Here is a 22755-nt window from a genome sequence, read left to right on the forward strand (position 1 = left end):
CTTGAAATCATAACCCAAACCGCGATTTTAAAACCGCAAACCAACCCAAACCGCGAAAAAAAGGTTTGGATTGCGGTTTGGTGTAGTCCAGACCGCACTCTGAGCAGCCCTACTGTCTACTGATAGAGGATATAATGTGAGAGAGAGACTGCGGGTCCAAGTTCTTTGACAATTCGATCTATTCAGGAATGGAAAGAAATCATGCATGAAAATTTGTGGTCACCATTTTCTTAGGCTATTTTTCCTTTTTTTCCCTGTTTCTACTCTTTAGGAAGCAAGACCACGTTGATAAATAATCAAAAGTATAGGCTGGAAATTTGGCCTCATTACAAATATGCTCCAATAATCTCTGGTTATCAGCATGTTCAATTCAATAATTAAAATGAAGCTGTGTTTGGGGAACAACAATATCAACAAGCAAAATCACAGGTGAACTCAAAATCTCTTCCAATAAAATGGCAAAAGAACATGACAAATTTTGGATAATACAGTAATACTCTATCCAAAATGGAAGATTGAAGAAACTAGATCACCAACTAGCTTCCCTGGATCAATATCTTTACATATTTAGAATTCTTTACAAGAAAAGTTTGGAGCTTTCTTCTTAACAAGTCGCTACATTGAATTCGATATCGTTGAGCAAACACCATTTTCATCTTTAGTAGTTGATAGAGTATAGATCTATTCCTGGGCTTCAACCATCAGCTTAAGCTTTTGGTTGAGTTGGTCCTTTGACATGGTATCGGAGCCAACATGGCCTCAACCATCAATTTAAGCTTTTGGTTGAGTTGGTCTTTTGACAGTAGTGTTTCGACTTGCTCAAATCTTTAAAATCTACCTACAAGGTTGTTGTCATACACGCTCTTAATCTATCGAAAACTCTTTAATGACCTTTAACAAGTTAAAGATGATTAATTTACTGCCACACAATCGCGGTGTAGGACAACCAGAGATTCGTACACGGACGAAACTTGAAAGCAACCCAATAGCATGGCTTGGCATGGTTCAGTGCCTCTAGTCAATATTTCTAGGAGGCAAAGAAGCCTGTGTACCCTACCATAAAAGACATAAAAGGCAATAAAACACTTATCAGATTGAACAGATGAAAAAACTGAGTTGTAGAAACAAAGCATCAGCAGAAAAATAATTACTGCCAAACAAGTAACAGCTAATTTAGGTAAATTACAGTAAGCTTTAGGTTTCACATATATCATCATCCCAAATCACTGTAAATTACAGTAAGCTTTTGGTTTGGTTCACTTGTTAACACTCTTACCTCACATATGAACGGTATGGGGTCTGAATCTCGCCAACTGAAGGTGATTGGAACAAGTTGGAGGTAGGGATCCCTGATCCTTTTCCCACTGCTCCCAAGTGTCTAACCCGCAAATACTGGACCAAGAAACCGTATAAAACAGGGGTCTGGTCATGGACTCATGGTCATTATCCTTATCATTAAAAAAACACCTCTGAAGTACCAAAACTCAAAGTGACACCCTAGATAAACACAAGCTCTTAGACAAATAAATGACTGGAAAAAAATTATGTCTATATGTTTTGGCAAAGTTTAGTCAAGGACAACATGTATTGTTTTTAGAGCATGTGTCCACTGTACAAGTGAGCAGATAGATATTAGAGACCGAGAGGTTCACATCTTCCAAGTCAAAGCGTTACGAGAAGACGGATCCGTTTCTCGCAGAATGTTATCTATAGAGGGTAATTGTACCCTTCCCATTAAATAGATGATAGAACTTTAAAGATGTCTAAGAATCATCTTCCTGTCAACTAATGCAACATGCGAAAAAAAATAGCAGAGAGCTGGTGCAGGATAAGAGAATTTTCATAGTTGCAGGAAAGTACAATTATTATCAACTGTCAAGGGTGCAAGTGCAGAGAGATATTCCCTAACTGACAGCTATATTTTACCCTGAATTCAAAATAGACGTCTTTATCTAGCCATACAGCAACAAAAAACCATTAAGAATCAGGGCCATATAGCAGGAAAAACAGAAAAGTACCAGTCATAGAGACGTATTGAGAACTCTGTCCAATGAAATCTATAAAACATTAACTCCATAGCAGGCATGCAGCACGAATCATCCAAAACATATGAGGACACCAAAACAAAAAAGACCAAGGACAGCTTCATAATATCTAAAATGATTAGTCTAATGAGATTTATATGAAAATGAATTGAGAATAGGACACTCCTTAACAAGCAAAGCAATATTGAAGACCCAAAAAAAAATAAAGGCACGCGTGGTATCCCAAGGTGAAGCTTACTGAGCTTCAAACAGTGAAGGTGTGAAGCTTTACGCCATCTCTTTTATGTATGTAAGGATAGCAGCCAAAATTTTGAGTGCGACAGTTCAGAAGCTACACAAAATATAATGAAAAGTCCGTTTTCAAAATATCATCACAGACATGGAAAAACATACTAAACAATACACAAAGAAGATGACAACGTTCTTAAATGATGCTGCAACATGAGTCTGGTCCACAACCAGAAATCACCAAAAACCAAGAGCTATAGGTCGCATCCATGAAAGAAATTTGGATCAGATTGCTAAAATGACTGGAGATTGACAAGAATGGTTGCATATAACCACATATTACAAGACAGGAAACCGTGATTGAAATGTTGGACTAAGCAATAACAAAAAATAAAAAGTCAAGTTTTCAACAGTGGCTGAAAAAATAGCTGAATACACGCTTGTCGGTTGGACCACAATATAGGAAAGAAAATTTGGCAAAATGCCAACAAGACGATAAAATGACGAGTACTCGAAATAGACCAAAATCACAGTATCACACCATAAGTACGAGCCAGTTGGATCCATGCCATAATAAGGAACGTTGGTATGCCCACTTAACTATATATAAAAGTAAGCTTACTTGCAATATGTTATATTAACTGTAAGTGTCTATTGTACTCCCAATATGTTATAGTGGTCTATTGATGTGCATGAGCGTTTTGTGCTATTGATGTGCATGACCGTTTTGTGCTTGACTCTTTCATACTATCCAAGGCTATAAACAACCATTTACCATAAGAAATTTACTGAAAAGTACTTCCGAACAACATCCATTTACAATATATTTGAAGCATGTGCAATTAGTTCAGGCTATTAACCATTTATGATGGCTCACGTGTATAAAAACAACTAGTTTCTTGCTTGTCCTGCAGCCACATAACATATAAGAAAGAAGGACGTGACAGAAAACATTCCGTCATTGTCATCTATTACTGCATATTACCCCAATAGAGACGCTAGACACTAGTTTTATACCCTTGCAGAATGAGGTCAAATGATTCCAAGTCCATAATGGTAGACGTCATAAATAGGACAACTCAAGAGTGGGGGAAAAAATCCCTTTCACTATTATTAGAATAGCAATCCTTGTCCAAGTTAAATTATATTTTCTCTTGTATTTGGGGAAATCAACAATTTTTCAGTAAGTGCAGATGCATAAACTTAGCTCTGTCACAAGTGAAATACTATGATAGAGCATAGATATGCTTCGCCCAAACATCTGTTGTAAAAAGTATGATACCCTATTAACCCTAAGTCTTATCATATCAAAATCCGATTTTCGAATAAGATTTCAGAAGCACCCTATCATGAAAGTGAATTACTATGATAGAGCAAGAACCCATCCCTCAAACAAACACAAGCATCTGCTATTCGTTCTTTTTGAGAATGTTAACATTCCTAATCCAACTCATAAAGCAAGGTTTTCTGAACAGATATGTGTGCTACTCACTAAATTCATGAAACAATATGCTGTCAACTAGAAAAAGAATTCATCAAACAGTCCACAGGAATATAAAAGCAACCTGGTAAAACTGTATCAAACTGGTTTTTTAGGCTTAGAATATCAATTTCATTGTAGATAGCCTTCTGATTTTCCCTCCATGTCTTTTCTACACCACCCTGCTCCGGGCAAGGCCACCTTCTGTGGCTGAAGAATCAGATAAAGCTAGTTACCAAAAGAACTACAGATTAATATGCATTGTATCACACAAAAAAGGTGGAAGAAAGACAAATATGCATGCTAAAGAACTAGACAAGTAGTTTACTAAGACTGGAACCCTCCTTCCAATAACCCACCAACCATAACCACACACACACACACACACACACACACACACACACACACACACACACACACACACACACACACGGCCCTCATCACCACCACCAAAGGAAAGGAAAAATAGAAAGAAAATCCATTCCCAGCTGCATGTTTTTTCACAAAACAATCTCTTGTTTCTCCAAGAGAAAAGAAGAACAGGTTATGTTCATTATGTTCCCAACCCTCTGCCAAAGAAGAATTCAATAACTACTCCTAGAACAAAGATGAAAGACACAAGTGTTCAACCAATAATTCTTTGCTTCCTAATTATATCAAAGAAACCAGATGAAAAATATATCAGCTTTCTCCGTTTCTCTTTCTAAACTCTGTCAAGAACCTGGTGGACAGGAAGAGTATCAATTCTTTCATTACGAATGTACAATCATCAAGGCAATAACTGATAATATTCTAAAGGGTAAAAAATTAAAATCAAGAAACTTAATAAAACAGCTTTAACAACAATAAAGGCCATACATTGGCTCAAGATCCTCCTGATATTAGTGTTAGTAGAAACTCTACAAACATCCATGGCATCCAGTGATTACAAACAGCTAGCTTGAACGATAGATGAACACTCAAAGACATCACATGCCAACAAATCATCGTCCTGTTTGTTTGAACTTTAGACAAGAAAAAGGTTTCACAAAAATTAAACTTACATAAATTCAGATGATTTACAATACATTCACCTAAGGGCTACTCAAGTTCAATTCACAACTACCAAATGTTAACAAGGATAATATTCATTAACTTCAGGTCACAACAGAGCATATATATTTCATAATTCCAACGGAATGCGACAGAAACTATTTTAAAGCAAAAATCATTGAACTCCTAGCATTGCATGTTGTTTTCTAATGAACAAGAGTATAATTAAATTAGTAGCATATCCCATATATTGAAGGAAGGTTGTGTCTGTCAAATGTGAATTGTATGGCAAAAAACAAGTCAGTTGAGGACCCAGTTCTTTGCATGTAGATCAACTCAAATAAAGAGAAAGCGACGCGCATCAGAATCTTATTAACGAGGATTGACAACAAATATAATGTTGTATGATGTTGCAATCTATCAATAGCTCTAGCTCAAACCAGTGTTACTCCAACACCTTCATTTACCTAAAAAAGGTGGTGTTGTGTCGTGTCCGACACGATACTTTACTTGGATACTTCATTTTAAACTAAAAACTTGACTTTCTTCTACAAAATAGCCGAGTCGGACACTTGGACACCGAGTAGACACTCAATCCATGTTTGAGTAACATTGGCTCAAACAGCAACAACCACAGCACTCTATCATCTCAAAATGTAGATAGATTGGAGACATATGCCCAGGAGTTACATAATTCCAATACAAAAGAGTACCCAAATGTCTTTTTTTTCCAGCTTATATATCATAATTTTTGTTTCATAATTCTGAAACATCAAGTGTTGTTCTTAGAGTAATAAAATATGTAGTAGATACCAAAACAAATCACAACGAAAACTTCGACACAACCACAAATTCTAGCACAAACAAAAGCACTTGAAAAGGGTTTCAACATCATTGAAATTCAAGATGGTTAGTTGAACTAAAAGACTCATGACTCCCAGTTGCAATGTTCGACAAAAATATGGTTGTTCATCCATGAATGTTCACAACTTAACTTGAAAGACAACAATGCCATCTTAACCTTACTATCTTTTCTATTGCATCACATTCATCTTTCATATCTAGCCATCAGTGAATACAAAAATAGCTTAGACTATAAAAACCCACGTCTTTTTGCCACTTAATAAAAGCAAAAAGAGACAAAATGACATGAATTTAATTTGCTGAAGACATATAAGTTATTATCCAAACTAAGTCTAACACCCAGAATTAAGTGTGGAATTTCTTACCAACAATATCATAACTGTAAAGATGATGAAACCCAAAAATGAAAACTTGAACTCAAGAATTTAAGTTAAAACATACCTACTTTGCTCAGTAGCAAAAGTAATCTTCTCTGTTTTAACCACCATTCCTTGTCAGGGTTACGCCTTTCAACTGTGAACAAGTCCAATGAATTTGAAAAACGTCGACTAAAAAATAATGGTTTGCGCCTTGCGGAGGGCGTTATTGTTTCTAAATCATAGCTAAGCTACCTGAATGGTTACCAACCCGACACCGAAGCCCGGGTTCGAAACAATTCCGGGCTCGGATTATGGTGAAGAGAACGCACCTTAAGTTTAAGTACGCGAAAACTTAAGAATTACCCAAAATAATAAAATAGAGAGCTTGAAATACAGCAGGCCTTATGGCTTGTGCCTAGAATGAGCCAAGGAAAAGTTGGGTCAAAAAAAGTATTCCCAAGAAGGGTTGTATGTACGACTAGATTTTAATGTGTTCATATTATTTGTAACTCAATTTTTCGATGAATCATTTCTTGGAATAGAACGTGCCAAATTGTCTATGCTAGCAATCTCCCTAAACATATTTCAATTTTGCTCTTTTTTCGGGTTAAAATTAAGTGGGTCGGCCCATTGTGTTTATAGTGGGCTCTCTATTAGAGTAAAGATAAAATATAATAAATATGAAACTCACCCGATCGGGATTGAAACGTTAGTCAGAGCTTTCGTCCGTTAGCCTGCACCCTGGGCAAGCTCGATCGATAAGGCAACGAGTGAAATTCATAAATGTTTTTTCTTCTACTTGTAACTTAACTTCCTCATCGGTTACGAGGATTCAAGCTTTAATGATGAAGGTTATAATACATTCATTGCCTTATTGATTATCTCTATTCTGGTGGAAGCATGGCCTTGGGGTTGTTAAGAGGAGCAACCTCATAGGACACATAAAAGAAAGGGGCTCATTTTGGAGGAAATTTAATTAAAATAAGGGTTTTTTGTCCCAAACTACCTTTAACTTTTATGTTTTTGCGAGAAATTACCTTATAAAAAAATTGTTGTCCCAAACTACCTTACTTTTACCATTTTGTTGTTGACAACTACCTTAGGCCGATTTCCGACGTTGACTTTTGTTTTTTCCGCTTTTTATTGTCACATTATATCACTTGACCTCTTCAAACCCTTTTTTCAATTTTCCTCACCCTAATTTCCTCATTTTCCGGTGTGCGCGCGCTCTCTCCCTCATATCTATGTGACACTTTATACCACCAATCCACCATTAAATTCCTCTTCTACTTAAACTAAAATTGAAACAATCACCCTCCTCAATTCCCACAAGGGTAATTTTTTTTTCCCACAATTTTGAACTGAAAAAACAAAAGTTAACGCCGGAAACCGCATAAGGTAGCTGTCAACAACAAAATTGTAAAGTAAGGTAGTTTATGACAACAATTTTTTTATAAGGTAGTTTCTCGCAAAAACTTGAAAGTTAAAGGTAGTTTGGGACAAAAAATCCTTAAAATAAAGCAATAACGATTATATCTAATAAATACTAGTTTGGCTTGCTGGTTTGTTTTGCATCATTTTATAAAGTCAGTGCTTTCAAATTATTAGGACACACCGAATTCTAAATTCTTTGTTTTTGAACAACTTCTTTATTCATAATTTCTTGTGTAGATTTGAAAACTATCTATTTTCAAACACTTTCAACTCCATCTTCTCCTTTTGGCGAGTTTATGACTCTAATCGAACCCCAAAAGACGTACTTGCCTTAGCTTCGATATATAAAATTAGCTCTAATAAGACTCCGTTTATTTTTAGTAAGAGAATATTGTCATTCAACATCAACTAGAACAAGTATTTTAGGGTAATCATAAATGGATAGTCTCCACATTTTGATAGTAAATACTTGTTCTTAGCTGATAACATTTAGCACATTTGGGTAGTAAGCTGAGAACATTTCTGACCATCTCTAATGCACAAACTCGCTTAAGCACAAGCTTGATTAAATCAAATGTCTGTACCATCCGAATGCTTAAGATGTCGTTTAGCTGAGCAGTTGGAGATGTCTATCTGACAAAGATGATTTACAACATGAGCAGTTGAGCACCAATGGTTAAAATGAAGGATCTGAATTCCGCTATATGCATCCATTGGCGGTGTAGCTACTTCTTTAGCAATCACAAGTGCAATTCGATTCCACTGTATCTCAAGATGTGATCTTGCTCGTAAACAATGTGGAGACCTTACCACATTCAGGATTTGCAGGTATATACTGCAGGTTGCAGGTTACAGCATATCAGATAAATCACTCAAACACATCTGCATTGTTCAACATAAGGGTACTTAGCTTGTCATTTGGTCTTACCAGCAATAACCAGTTACTATCTAGATTTGCTATACTGACTGCCATTTGGTCTTACCAGCAATAACCAGTTACATTCAAATTTCGTCCTTCTTTCCGTGTCCTTGGAAACATGTGCGCATTACTAATCAGATCTTTGGCTTTCCAATACTCGATCAAATAGTCTTGGCAAATCTCATGGTCACGTTTAAGGATGTCATCTGATTCATTATACACTACTACTCTGAAAACATCGAACACTTCTTTCGTGGGCTGCAGCTAATGATCAGATGGTGATTGCAACTTTGACAATATTCTCAGCCATGTATCTTCATTTGATTTATTTCTAAGCATCTTCGCCATGACCTTAATTAACCGCGGTAGCTCCCCCACACTCTTTCAGTACTTGTTCAGCTACCAGCATGACTATATTTCTTTGTAAGAATTTGAATGTAACTGTTGTGTATTATGTGTATTGTTTTGTGATGGCAATATTTTTTCATATAAGCCCAAAAAAGTTATGCGTACCAAGAACTTAGAAACAACTCTCAAAACAAATCAATGAAGTCTGTACTCTGTACCAATACAATATAGGATAGAAAATCAACTTAGTAACAACACTATGCTCAAAACTGGATTCACCCTCATTATGTTTACCCTCGTTATAGTTAAAAGTCATGATTATGTTTTTCTAAGTTACACTTATTAGAGACTGAGTTAAAAGTAACCGATTTTCGTTGATAAGTTACCCTTATTATATTTAGTGTTGAATATGTTTTGTTAAGTCACACCCATTAGAGTTAAAGTCCCTACTTTTTGTTTAAAAGTTACCCTTATTAGTTAATATAGTTTAAGTTACCCTTATAATTACAGTTAACATCTTGAACTTCAGCAGCTCATTAGATAAGCAATTAAAGGAAAAGAAGCACCATTAACCAACATATCAACCCAAAACAACCATCATCGAACTGAGCAGCCTACAAAGAACACAGCAATGTTTCAACAATCAATTTGTAAGTTTTTGAAAAAAAACAAGTTCAGCATCTAATTTTAGGATATTATGTCTTTACAATGGTGTCCATGAACAGAAATCCAAAAAAATTTTAACGTGAGTAATTTGGCAGCATAGCATCACTCAGCCAGAACACCTGAAAATTGAAAAGTACCTGAAACTGCAAACTCGCCCGCAAGAAGGTTTCACCTTTTTGGTCCTCTCTTGTCCACAATCGACATCAAGCCTTGTAAAAAAATTCCATATTCCATAGGCTTGGCCAAATCTCATGTTGATGGATGCAGGTAAGTCTTTCCATTTTAACAACTTCTTAACAAGATAGATAGTAATCTCATGCACAACCAGGTCATTGTCAGATCAGATGAACATCACTGTCAGCCTGTCATCAACATACACTTTTGGGGTTATTTCAAGAAAGAAAGTGTCATATAAAGATAGATCATGTCTCTATATAGCTATCCCTCTGCTAAATTAGCTTTGTTACCATATATAACCAAACAATGCATCAGGAATAAATAACATCACTCACAGTACTACAAAGATATTTCCATGGGTATCAGAACATGAAAACCATCATTAATCAGATATTAAAACATTTAGAGTCGTATCCATAATTGCAACCATTACCACTAACCTTGAGTCAGATTCTAGCTTATAATTGCACATCTCAACCATAAATTAGGTCAGACTGACTGCACCAGGACCAGTTATTATATCATAGGTCATAATCTTCACACGTGGTGTATTCTTTACACGTCAGGAAGAGAACACAATTCAGACAACTATTACTTTCATTCTCACCTTATCTACGACACATGACACACTCGGAAGCTAACAGATTTGTTTCTGCATCACTTGATTCCTGAAACATAAACCTTTTGAACTATATATACACCTCTACCTCCATATAGTCTCTGAGAGCTAAGAATCTTATGTTAGGCGAAAACCCATTTGCAAATAATACCACTTAGGGTGAGAACCAGAAACTTGAACAGAAATTAGCTTCCCCTGAATTGCATAGTAAGTTGCACGGAAGTCATGGAGAGCAAAATGGGGCATGATATATCACGCGTTGAGTGTGTGAGTTGTGAGTTGTGTGTTGAGGAAAATAAAATGAGCGAGTGTGAGCATGTAGAGGGGAAGTTTAAGACAGAAAGTAATGAATGTACAGACATAAAGCAACCTGTTCAGCGCAGTTGCTCTTTCACTCAGTCTATCATCAACATGACTGGGATGGTAATAGGTAACACGCATTAGCTACTTCCTTGTATGCTTTAATCATCATCATCATATCTAACTGTCTAAGTAATTGTTTGGTTAGATGTAGGAAGTTCATGAATTGTATAAATTGTTTGGTTGAACGTAGGAAGCAGAACTTCCTTATTCCTGTGGGGACTGGGGAGGTAAGCAGTTTCCTCCACTGAATAGAAAGTTGTACTTCTTGTGTTCTTTATCAGCCAAATTGACAGAAGAAATCTTCACTTCTAAGGTGCTTCAATTTCCTATGTACATTAACCCAACCAAATAACCACATAATATCGAGAAGCAAACAGAAAATGTTTCAAGAACAACTGAAATTTTTTTCCTTGTTTCAAAATCTTTTACAGGTCTAGGGCAGTTATCCAATTCATACGGCTTGCAACATGCAGGGTGGGTTTCAATATTCTTGCTTTTAGGACTCGGAATGATATGTGCTTATACTGCTTGCCTAATTGGTAAATGCCTCAACAAAATTCCTGAGTCAAGAAGCTTTACTGACATTGGACAGCAAGCATTCGGGACAAAAGGAAAAATCATAGCTGCAATATTTAGTTACACAGAAATTTTCATGGGCCTTGTATCCTACACAATTTTACTTCATGATAACTTGGATATGGTCTTCACAGGAATTCCTTTTAAGGTACCCATTCTCGAGAAATCGAAGATACTAACCACAATAGCAGTTTTCATAACACTTCCTAGTCTATGGCTCAGAGACCTCTCTTCAATAGCTTTTCTATCAGCTGGTGGTATTATCATGTCAGCGCTCATCTTTCTTACAGTGACAAGTACAGCAATATCAGGGGTGGTGAAGGCAAACCATAACATACCGGTTCTACGCCTAAACGAAATTCCTCATGTATCTGGACTTTATGCCTATAGTTACGCAGGGCACGTTGTTTTTCCCAACATATACACATCCATGAAAGATCCCTCCAAGTATATGAAGGTAGATTCCACAGTCAATGTCATGTAATTACAGTAAGATGACAGTAGTATGACCAAAAAACAACTAATCCACTTGCCCATGAGCTTCTACATCAATGATAACATGAGCATATTATGGTCTCAATATTTGGGGTTGGAGCCTCAACTGCCTCACTTCCTTAGGCCTGTTTTTTTCAACTTCAAAAAATTATAGAGTTAAAATCAGTAAATATAACTTGGCTTAACTAAACATCAGGAAAAGAGAGCAAAACCCTAGTGTTGGCAGATATGTTAAGGATGCCACCTTGGACCCAATGGGTATTGGGGAAGGGGGAAGGGGGAAGTGAGGGCTCATTCATGAATGCTGGGCTCGACCTATCCTATACCGGAGACCTAAGATAGGCTGGGTTGTGTCTGATCTTACCCTCTCTTCCCCCCCCCCCCCAACCAAAAGAAAAGGAAAAAAAGATGTAACATTGCTAATCTACTACCACTGATGTTCTTTCCTTCATGCTGATTCTTTTCAGGTTGTTGTAGTGAGCTTCACAATAGTCATGTCGCTCTACACAGCCTTGGCCTTCTTGGGTGCAAAAATGTTTGGGACAGACATCAGTTCCCAGATCACGCTCAGTATGCCACAAGATCGCATTGCCACCAAAATTGCCCTTTGGGCAACAGTGCTGACACCTATGACCAAATATGCACTCCAGTTTGCCCCATTTGCAGTCCAACTCGAGCGCAATCTTTCATCTTTCAAAAAGTCCAGGACAAGGAAAATCATACGGAGTAGCATAGGCTCAATTATTCTTATAACTATACTGACCCTCGCTCTTTCTGTGCCGTACTTCCACCATGTTCTTAGTCTAACCGGCTCGTTTGTCAGTATCAGCATATGCATCATTATTCCTTGCACCTTTTATACCAAAATTTATCTTACTGAAATATCCAAACCTCGGTTATTCCTCAACGTGATTATCATCACAATTGGGTCTGTTATTAGCATAACTGGAACTATTGCATCTTCAAAGTCACTTATAAAAATAATCACAACAGCTACTCGTTCAGGATGAGGATGCCGCTCCTTTTCTTTCGGGAATCTCAGATGACATGAACAGCAAAGAAGATAGTTTTTGTATTATTCACTATTTCCTATGCATGGTACCTATGTGTAATAGTGATACCTGATGAAATTATAGCAGAAACATTTACAGCTAGGGGATCCATGAGACTTTGTCTAAGTATAGAGTTGTATCTAGCTGAAACATTCAGTTCTCATCGTAACAATGGTTGGATAGAGAATGCATCTCAGGCAGGTATCCTATTGTGTAATTATTGGAAAGAAGCAATAATATTAAGGCATCATTTTCGTCTGAAAGCCCTTATCTAAAATAAATTTTCCAAATCTGAACTTCTGTCCATGATTGAACTTCATTTATTTATGAATTGAGCTTGTGTATCCCTTATCAAACCTTATTTCGCGTTTTTTTGATACTAATTTTCTATGAACGTTTATTATAAGGTAAAACAAACCTAGTGAGGATAAACCTAGCAAGAATGGAGCAAGAGACAATGCATATTCCTGAAGCTTAATCAACAAAATGTCATGTAATATGACATAATAATGACCTATAGGCTATAACTCCGTTCACATGTGTTGTTATAGAGTTCTGCACTATATCAGAAGTACAAACTATTAGATGGTTTCTCTACCTCTGAAAACAGATAGAACAAAAAACAACACAAACATCAAAATTCAATGGAATTTATTTTACTATTTCTGCTAATCATAGAGATCACTCAGATCAGTGTCTTCCACCATCACAATTATATTGACAATATTTTTTAAAAAAATGTACACTAATATACAATGTGAAGCCTGCGCAATTCTTTTGTGTGAAAACTGAAAATAAAAGGGAATCAGGACGCACCACCCTAGGCTGCGATAGGAGGCCAACAGTTGCTGCATCATGCTTCTACAAATTGTCATGTGCAAATCTACTCAGGTGCATGCCAATACACATTTCTCCATTGTGCAAGCTAGTCTTTCACACTAAGGAACATCATGCGATTAAGAAGGTGGTACCAAGTATCGACAGCATGAGTGAAGTATTGGCAGCTACAGTGAGCAACAATCTTTCTTTAGATGCTTTCTTTGGTGGTGAACTTATGGTTACATCATGGAACTTATCAGTTTTTATTGAATAAAAACCCGTTTGCTCCTACCAGTGGAGTCGAAAACTGGCTGACTGCATAAGTGGGTGAGCAAAATAAGCACCTAGGGTGACTGCAGTCACTGCCAGATATGGGACCCGGATAAATTCTTTGTAATAGTCTCTTGGTAATCTTTGCCGTCCATCAATTATAGCAGCAAATGGAATGATACTTGTCCGTTTCTTCACCATCTCAAAAGCATCCCCATGCCGTAAAGCCAACCGTCTATCCCCATTCCAAACGCCAAATAAATGGTGCCCAATCAAGCCAAGGGAGGCGGCAACTGCCACAGAGTTCCCAATCCAAATTGTGTGAGCAAGACACCAGATTACCTGTCCAACCATCTTTATGGGAAAAAGAAAAAAGAAAAAAAGGAAAACTAGTCAATTCTTCAAGACCATATGCAAAGCAAAATGAATAAAATCACGAGATGTGAATATTAGAAGGCGAAGAGGGAAGGCTTCAGAGTTGCAGGGTTGGTTCAAATTCCAAAAAAGAATATATATATTTATATATTTGAAGAGCAGGCTTTAGAGCATCCACACTGGAATGCCTCCTATCAGTTTAGCTTCTGTTGGAACAGCATATTTCCCTCTCCATCACTCGCCACATCATAACCAATTTTTTTTATTTTTGGGTAATAACCTTTATATTTGACACACATCATTTTATTTTATAAGGAAGAAAAGATGAAATGGCGCCATAATCTTTGAAAATCTCTCAACTTAATTCAGCCACTTTGAAGCCACAAAGGCATGATAGCAATAACATATTTGCAGTAGAAAACTCAAGTAGATATCAAGTTTATACCCCATCCAGGTATCCAACTGCTCAAAATTCTAAAAAGTAGTGCCCTATAAAAGGAAGTGTTTAGGAATCCGTCTTCAGTGATTTCAAAACACCTGATAGCAAAGCATATGACCCATACAATTAAATAAAGAATAATGATAAACTTCATAGGCCTAGAAGGCAATTGATAATGTGAAATACACCTGTGGATGGCGTGTAATTCTCATGATTCCTGTTTCCCAAAGATGCAATTTCGGCTTGTCAACAGCTGCTACTTCTAACAAATTAAAGGTTGACGGATAGAGGAAAAGGAATGAGATGAATGAAGATAACCACACTAGCTGATGTACTCCAGGAACACCTTGAAGCTGCCATAATTGTATCCCATCATATCTATGGTTAATGAAATAGACCTGAAAAAGAGAGTCAATCAGACAATGATTATAGTATAAACCAATTTCTTGGATAGAGCGGTGGCCTCGTGATTCAAAGAAGACACAATGGCAAAGACTGCTATAGAGTTTTCTACAACAACTGAACCATCAAGAAAGAAAAACACAAAATAAAAACAAACAAATCAAGATACACTTATGAATTAAAGAAAGGCAAATCTTACCACAGTGCTAACAGCTAGTGGAAGAGATACTCCTGCAAATAGGACACGGAAAGCACGCTCTCCTATAATTTTCTCACCCACAGCCCTAAAACTAGCCAATCCACTGTGAACAGCAGCAAATATGACAGTAAGGCTCAGCAACACAACCTATATAAGATGATTGAAAGATTCAGGCTTTTGATGCTCAGAATGAGCTGCTGAAGGTATTTTCAACATTAACATATGAAAACCAAGTTAAATGATGGATATTAAACTAATAAAATAGCCAAGAAAAACAAGCCAAATATTTCAAACTGAAAAATCTCCGCACGTTGATACAAATTCCATATCAGAAACAAAACCTGCCACACCAGCCACAAATTACTCAAAAGGATCCTGCTTATAACTGAGTTAGAATGGAGAGCACATGAGTATGACGCTCTTCATCAAGCAAAAATGAGATGCCTGAAGAGTCAAGACTCCTTGAAAAGAAAAAATGCCTGATCTCAAAAAAGAACTCAAGTGAATTGGCTAGTGTGATCAAAGTTACATTCAGCTGCAACCAAGCTCGTTGAATAAAGCTTGTACAAACTAGTCCAACTAAATTAATGCAACTATATGACTCCTATTAGAATGTTCACACTTCAAATAGGACATGATAGGAGCAATACCTCCACAGCCTTCACCTGGATAAAGATACCAAGTTACATGCCAAATTATTGACAAGGCAGTGAAAATTACATAGATAAGGGGTACCGAAAGACCCTTATGCTACGGTTCCTTATTATTCTTTTTCCTCCTCGTTTGAAAATAGTCAAAATCTTATTGCTATCATCTTTCTAGTCCCAGTAGCCCTATGACATTGCCATCCCAATTCCCAGTTACATTAATACTTCCCCTAGGATCCTTCTCTACAAATTTAGGTCGTTTCCCCTAACCCACACAATGCTAGGGATACGCCCTGATATCTTTAATCTGTCCGGAAATACACTTCCAGTATATCCTATTAGAATGTTCATACTTTCAATAATACAGATACACCATGTGCCTCTTGTTGTGCCGCATATCTCTATTATATAAGCCAAGGGGGGAGCTATGGTGTCCCCAATGAAATGTCTTTTTTATCCTTAGCTAAATATATATACTTTATTGGATATTCATATTTTGTACAATTATATCCTTTCCTAATTTAAAGATGGGTCAAAAATTCCAATAATAAACTAAATAACCATTAACAAAGTAAATTGACATAATGAGAAAAATGGTTACTCAATAAAAAAAATTACAGAGTTAATTTGACTACAAAACTTTACACCTAAATGTTTATCTCATTTCCTAAAAACTTTACATGTTACAGCTGCTTACATAACAATAATTATAAATCACACTTCTATAATTATATTTTGATGAAATTTATTAAGAATAAACCCAAACAATCAAAGCACGCATCGCGTGCATAAAAGACTAGTACTATATAATACCAAGCCAGGTCGCGCCATGCTTCAGGCACCCCCAGCCCAATGCCATGTATAATCTCGGACACAAACACTATGCTATTAGCCTAACTACCTTCTTTACTTTCCCCCTCTTAATGCAAGCTAACACTTTCCTCTATCTTCCATCATATTGTATAATCTTAGTCATTTTAGCATAGTATCAACAATATTGCTCAAAATTCGTTGAAAATCATTATTGAACAAACATGGCACTAAGCTACACAGGCAAGAGTAAGATCACAACCTATACATTGCTCCACCTTGACTTTGACTTTTATACTATTCACGACTCTACTTTGACCATATTTTTCTAAAAATATTATAAGTCTTTAATAATAGATAATTGAATACACTAATGGTCAAAGTTGTGCATTGACGAAGTAATAAATTCGACATAGATTGATAGCAGCACATGAAAATTACCTCGGGACTCTGAAAAATACTCTCAAGAGCATCAATAAAATACTTGCCAAAACCAGTAGAATTATCAATCCAAAGAAAATTAAGCGCGAACAACACAACTCCCAAAATCAACGTAAAGTAAACCCAAGAAGATATCTTCTGCTTGCTAAGTTCAAAAGTGGCGGAATCTTCTCCGATGAGAAAATCGTCGGAATCTCCGACGGAATTTCCGGCGATAAATCGCCGTCGTTGTGATAATGGAGGTTTCGGAGTGAAGTGAATTGTGCGGTTGAATTCTGAGAGGGCGAATTTTCGGGAAATTGAGGTTGAGGAGAGAGAAAGTGAGGGTTTGGAAATTGGGGATTTAGGGTTTCGTTGATGAGGAGAGAGAAATGGGGTTGATAGTAGAAGTGAGGACGCCATTGATGGATGAAAATAGTTTGTTTGGTAGGAGAGAGAGAGAGTATGATAATGGTAAGTGAGAGATTTTGGCTCCAAAATTAGGATTTGGGCTTTTGTTTCTGGATAACTAATTGCATTTGGGCTCCTCAATTCTGATGAGGCTATGAGGTGGGAGACTGGGAGTGATTCACTGCTCCATCACGTCGACTCGGCAAATTAGAAGGTGCACACGTTTGTATAATGAGGATAGTGCATGTAAGTGAAAGAGCGATGCGTTTCGGATATAAAAGAAAGGTGGAAAAAAATGTTTGGATGGGGTGTTTGTTTATCAAATTCGGGTTTAACAAAGGCTAAGGTTTCTGAGGGAAAGGTGATAGCTCAGTGGAGTATCACCTCGAAGCCTCTGAGCTGGTGTGTCCTGCGGGCTAGTAGCATAGCAGGGATTGGTCTTCGGATCAATTATCATTTCTAATAATAAAAAAAAGGCTAAGGTTCTTGTGTCCTTGTATGATTTAGTAGCTGTTTTTATATTTGGAGCTAAAATTTTCTAAAATATTTTTAATTTTTATCTGATCTTATAATATCGTCCTTCAATATATATGCCTTTAATATAATTATTTCAGGGTGTATTCTCTTCATTTTTAAAAAATAGTAAGTTTTACGTCTAATAAGTTTAGTGTAGTTAAGATAATTTTAAGCCCCTTATATAATAAACTTTAATAAGTGTCAATAAATTTATTATTTCATAAGTTTTAATAAGTTCAATTCAGATGAACTTAGAAAAAATCATGTGAAAGGAATATATCGATTTTGCATCCAAAAAAACAACAGACAATATATAAGAGTGATTATGCTTTGTCTTGGATTCGAAATAAAATAGTAGATAATTCTTTGCATCAATAATCCACTCACTATAATGGTAAATATTGCATCTAAAAAATATAAGAGTGCTTTTGCTTGTATCTAGTATGTCGATTCGCAAATCTTTATGAAAGTAGAAAAAAATATAAATTCTCATTGCAAATCGATATAAAGTAAAAATTACCACCGATCTCCCAAGCCCCAAGCATCCAATTGGTCGCGACCTAATTCTCCTAAACCGTTTGTCAAAAGATAAGTAGTACTTTTATATTTTATACAGTTTAGAGCTTGTTTGGTCAACCTTCAAATACATGGGAAATTAGAATTCTTAGGAAGTAGGTATATGTGTTGTTGTTTGGTTGGCAAAACATGGGAAGTCCAACTTCCTAGGAAGTTTTATTTTCTACAAAATTGAGGAAATAACTTACCTAAGCCCCCCTTGGTAAGTGGAAATTCTCATGGGAAATAGAATTCCCCATGTTCAACCAAACAAAAAAATGTACTTCTAGGAAATGAAAGCAATGTGAATTCAAGGGAAGCTAGACTTCCCAACTTCAACCAAACGGCCCCTTAGTTTCAGACAAACAACTACTCCCTCAGTTTTTTATCTATCACTTGGAATCTTGACACTATTGCTTAGAGAGAATCTTCTCAATTTGTTTCCAATTTATAAGAGAAAATATACTCATGTGGGGTCTTGTTTGATTCGTCTCAATTATTACATTATTAATATTTAATCGTTATAATTTTTACTAATATATAATGAAAAATATTTAAGTTCAAAGAGGTACATTGGGAGACGGACACAAAAAAGTGAGAATAATAAAAAAAAAAAACAGGGAGTATACTAATATAACCACAATTAGTTAATAAAACTAACTAACAAAACAAACTATATATCAAGGTTAAACGAGGGCCTAAAACACCTATAACTTCTATAACAAAGCACTAATTCAACAACGATAGTAAATATTCACTTTATTTTTTATTAGTTTACCCATTTGCTTTTCAAAGCCAAAGTTTATATTATGAATTTTGATCGTATTCAAAATTATTACGTAACACTAAACATTTTCTTGTAAGATCTTATTAGACTCATTTCAACATGTAGATTTAAGTTACTGATTTTATTAAATCATATTTTGAAGATATTAATAATAAAAAGAATGTCTTAGGGTGTGTTCTCTTTACCTGAAAAAGCTTAAACTTATTTGAACTGCACTTATTAGATTTTATTAACCGTTATTGAAACTTATAAATGAGTGTTGTGTTAGACCTAATCAAATCCTATCAGACTTGTTATAAACTTATTTAGACCTGGGCATGGGCCATGCCTGTTCACGGGCTCGGGGAAATGTCTGGTTGAAGCCTGTGAGCGGCGGGCCGGCTTGAAATTTTCATATTTTGTCCACGACCTGTCCCAAACCCGTGGGTTTGCAGGCCGAGCTCGTGCCTCTTTGCGGGACTGACACGTGTTTTATGTTGTCTATTTTTAATTTTTGACAGTTTTAGACTAAAAAACAAAGGGATGTTCGGCCCACGTGCCATCTAAGCGGGCTCGTGCCAGTGCGGTCTTGAAATAAATTTTTTGACCGTGACAAGTCCACAGCCCACTTAGCGGACAATGAATTAGGTTGTTGGTCCAATGTATGCCCACCTCTAAACTTATTAGACCTAAAATAGTAAAGAGAACAGATTCTTTATTGATCAGGCAAAGAGGTAAACTAACACTCTTAACAGTAACCAAAAAAAAAAGCTATGAAGTAAAAGTATTTTCCAAGAAATATTTGCGTGAGATCTTCTGTTGGCCATCAATCACCACCTTGTGATCCTCACCTTACTTTTTGCATTTGTTCATACACAGAAGCTTTCTTCAGAATCACAACTCACAAGAACATCCATGCAGCAGATGCTGCACCATACAAAAATTTGATGGGCCCCACCACATTCTCATGCAATTGTTACAACACATTACACATATATAAATAAATATTCCATATTCATGCTATTGTCACTTTCTTAAACTACTTGTTTACACTATTTTATTAATGAACTACTTTTACTTGGACTTGTTGTCTCTTTCCTCTGATTAACATATATTTCGGGATTGAGGAATAAATACAATTTTACATCTTAAAGTTGAATTTGCAGTGATTTTCCATGCTTTCCTTTTTCAAGTATGTTAAAAAATTAATGTGGTTGTGGTTGTGGTTGTTTTCCATAAGTTGTGATTAATAAGTCATCCATTAATGGCAAATAATAAGCATGGCTATTTCACGAGAATATGCACCAAAGCTTCGAGAAAAAAGAAGCCACAACCAAGTAACCCTACAGTAATCATGTAGGAAGCATTGTTGTATGTATAAGTTAGCGTTATATGTAAATGCTTGGTTTTCCATCATCTGAGGGTCTGTTCTCCCCAGCTTATTTTCAGTTCAGTTCAGTTCAATTCAATTCAGTTCAGTTCAGTTCATACCAGTTCAGTTCAGCTCTTGACAATACTTTTACTCTCACATATCACTATTCATTTCAGTTCAATTCAGTTCAGTTCAGTTCAGTTCAGTTCAGTTCAACTGCTTTATGCGGAAGAGAACAAGAGTGCACACTTATCCATGATGTTTTGAGTATAGTTTCAGTTCAGTTCGACTACTTTTCTTTCACAATTTTACCTTAATTATGTTTAGTTCAGTTCAGCCTAAAAAACATGGTCTCAATGTCTATCTTATGAAGTATTGCTCAGTACGTCACACTTTTTAGTCACCAGAAAAATGATAAAAAGAAAATCATTAGATATCTAAAACACTTTCAATGGTACTCGAATAACTTGATCATGTTTAATACCATTATAGGATATAGGAAAATTTGTCAACAAATGCCATACTTTTGATACTTTTTTTTGAAATAAATATTTAAGTTGTCTAAAATTTTATATAAATATCAAGATTGACTATTTTTTTTTTAAATCACTACCACTTAATGGAATTTTAAAATATTAGTTTTGTTCCATTAATAACACGTGAAAATTACGAGTTTTTCCCTTCTCCCGCCGCCGCCACCGCCCCTACCACATGTAACAACCATGCTTGCCATCCCACCTCACCACCACCTCCATCCACCAAAAAATCGACCCATCCCATTATGAGGGTTTAACCACCTATGACGAGTTCATTGCTACTTATTACCTTGATCTCACGACCAGATACCGCTGACATAAGGTGCCAAACTGACCTTCATTTTATTTTGTTCTTAATGATTACCTCTCCCGCTAGCTTCTCTCTCCTCCATTTTTGTTCTTCTCTTTTTTGTTTGTTGCCCTACCGGCAACAACAATTAGGGCTGATGTTATTAAAGAGTCAACGTCAACAAAAAAATCAAATGGCAGTATATTGAAAACATTATGTTATATAAGGTAGATTTTTGAAAGAAAAATTTTATAAGGTAGTGTTTTGAAAATTTTATGTTATAAAAGGTAGTTTTTTGAAATTTTGCCTTCTAGGCTAGTGGAGCTTAATATTTTTAGTAGTAATTGTTGGTTTAGTGGTGAGGGTTGTGTCTCACAAACTCAATAATGTTGTACGATTAATTCGAACTCCACTACACACACTTTGGAGTTGTGATTCTCTTATCCTTCTCCCTCTTCTCCAACTCCTAACGAACCTTGTCTATGTAGTTGGATCGTGTTAGCATATATACAAGAGGTTACGGTCTAGTAAGACACTTCTTCTCATTAATCTAAAAAGATATAAGAATATCATTTATGTACAAATATAGGTAGTTGTCATTAATATGGAAAGAAAAATAATCATATGGAGTATTAATGCATTAAGTCCAAAATATACTTTTCAAACACATTATATGGAAAGAAAAATGATGGGGACATAGCATAATAACTTCTTCAGTTCTCCATGCTCATTTTTTGAATTTTTTTTACGGTCAAACTTTTAATATTTTCTAACAAATATTAGAAAAAAAGATATTGTCATGTACTCATATGAATTTTGTTAAATTCATATGAAAAATTAAATTAAACATTATTTCAAATTTTGAAAATCTTTTGTCATGTACTTTTCTCAATCATATGAGTCATCTACCTTTTAGGCTTTTACAACTCCCACTTTCAACTCTTTAATACTAGCTTCCATTAAAAAAATGTGTGTAGTAAAAAAAATTGGAGCAAGTATATACATCTAAGAACACTTTATCCAACTTATCTTTGACCTATGTGAATTCTAAACTAATCTAACTTTAAATTACTTATATAAATTCATCTTAAATATCCTATAAATCTTATTTTCGTCGAATTAAATTACCTATTATCTTACTTATCTTTGACCTATTTGACACAATACTTTCTCTAATATATTCCCTCCGTCCTCTATTAGTTTACCCGTATTTCTTTTAAGGGTGTCCTTTATTAGTTTACCCTTTTTTTTTTTTGCTGTTTTTGAAATGGG

General features: G+C 35.8%; 2 protein-coding genes across 10 annotated transcripts; one reads left to right on the top strand and one right to left on the bottom strand.

Moving 5' to 3' along the window:
* Positions 1-423: 423 nt before the first annotated feature.
* On the bottom strand, positions 424-17578 carry LOC104889684 (15-cis-zeta-carotene isomerase, chloroplastic). 9 transcript variants are annotated; one of them, XR_008968526.1, is made up of 10 exons: positions 17060-17578; positions 15162-15308; positions 14749-14958; positions 13474-14100; positions 9513-9737; positions 8371-9323; positions 6091-8277; positions 4612-4744; positions 3839-3963; positions 424-2376 (listed from the first exon to the last, which is right to left on the bottom strand). XR_008968526.1 is itself a non-coding variant. In XM_010674965.4 (4 exons), exons 1-4 carry the CDS (start codon positions 17459-17461, stop codon positions 13765-13767), a joined length of 1095 nt encoding a protein of 364 aa, XP_010673267.2. In that variant the 5' UTR covers positions 17462-17578; the 3' UTR covers positions 13298-13764. The 9 variants fall into 9 exon arrangements, 1 of the variants encoding a protein (XP_010673267.2); XR_008968524.1 differs by having other exon boundaries at positions 4612-4757; XR_007272082.2 differs by lacking the exon at positions 4612-4744 and having other exon boundaries at positions 6091-8324; positions 8426-9323.
* LOC104889683 (amino acid transporter AVT1H) lies at positions 10265-12929 on the top strand. The gene is made up of 3 exons (XM_057393207.1): positions 10265-10601; positions 10966-11567; positions 12073-12929. Exons 1-3 carry the CDS (start codon positions 10397-10399, stop codon positions 12613-12615), a joined length of 1350 nt encoding a protein of 449 aa, XP_057249190.1. The 5' UTR covers positions 10265-10396; the 3' UTR covers positions 12616-12929.
* Positions 17579-22755: the final 5177 nt, after the last annotated feature.

The sequence above is a fragment of the Beta vulgaris genome, chromosome 3 (assembly GCF_026745355.1).
Source record: "Beta vulgaris subsp. vulgaris cultivar EL10 chromosome 3, EL10.2, whole genome shotgun sequence".
NCBI lineage: Eukaryota > Viridiplantae > Streptophyta > Magnoliopsida > Caryophyllales > Amaranthaceae > Beta > Beta vulgaris.

Coding starts and splice junctions, on each gene's coding strand:
- LOC104889684 (XM_010674965.4), bottom strand. CDS start 17,461: ATGGCGTCCTCACTTCTACTATCAACCCCATTTCTCTCTCCTCATCAA. Junction 15,309..17,059: donor GTATTTTTCAGAGTCCCGAG/GTAATTTTCATG, acceptor CATCTTATATAG/GTTGTGTTGCTGAGCCTTAC. Junction 14,101..14,748: donor GAATTACACGCCATCCACAG/GTGTATTTCACA, acceptor TTTCCCATAAAG/ATGGTTGGACAGGTAATCTG.
- LOC104889683 (XM_057393207.1), top strand. CDS start 10,397: ATGGAGAGCAAAATGGGGCATGATATATCACGCGTTGAGTGTGTGAGT. Junction 10,602..10,965: donor CATGACTGGGATGGTAATAG/GTAACACGCATT, acceptor AATCTTTTACAG/GTCTAGGGCAGTTATCCAAT. Junction 11,568..12,072: donor ATCCCTCCAAGTATATGAAG/GTAGATTCCACA, acceptor GATTCTTTTCAG/GTTGTTGTAGTGAGCTTCAC.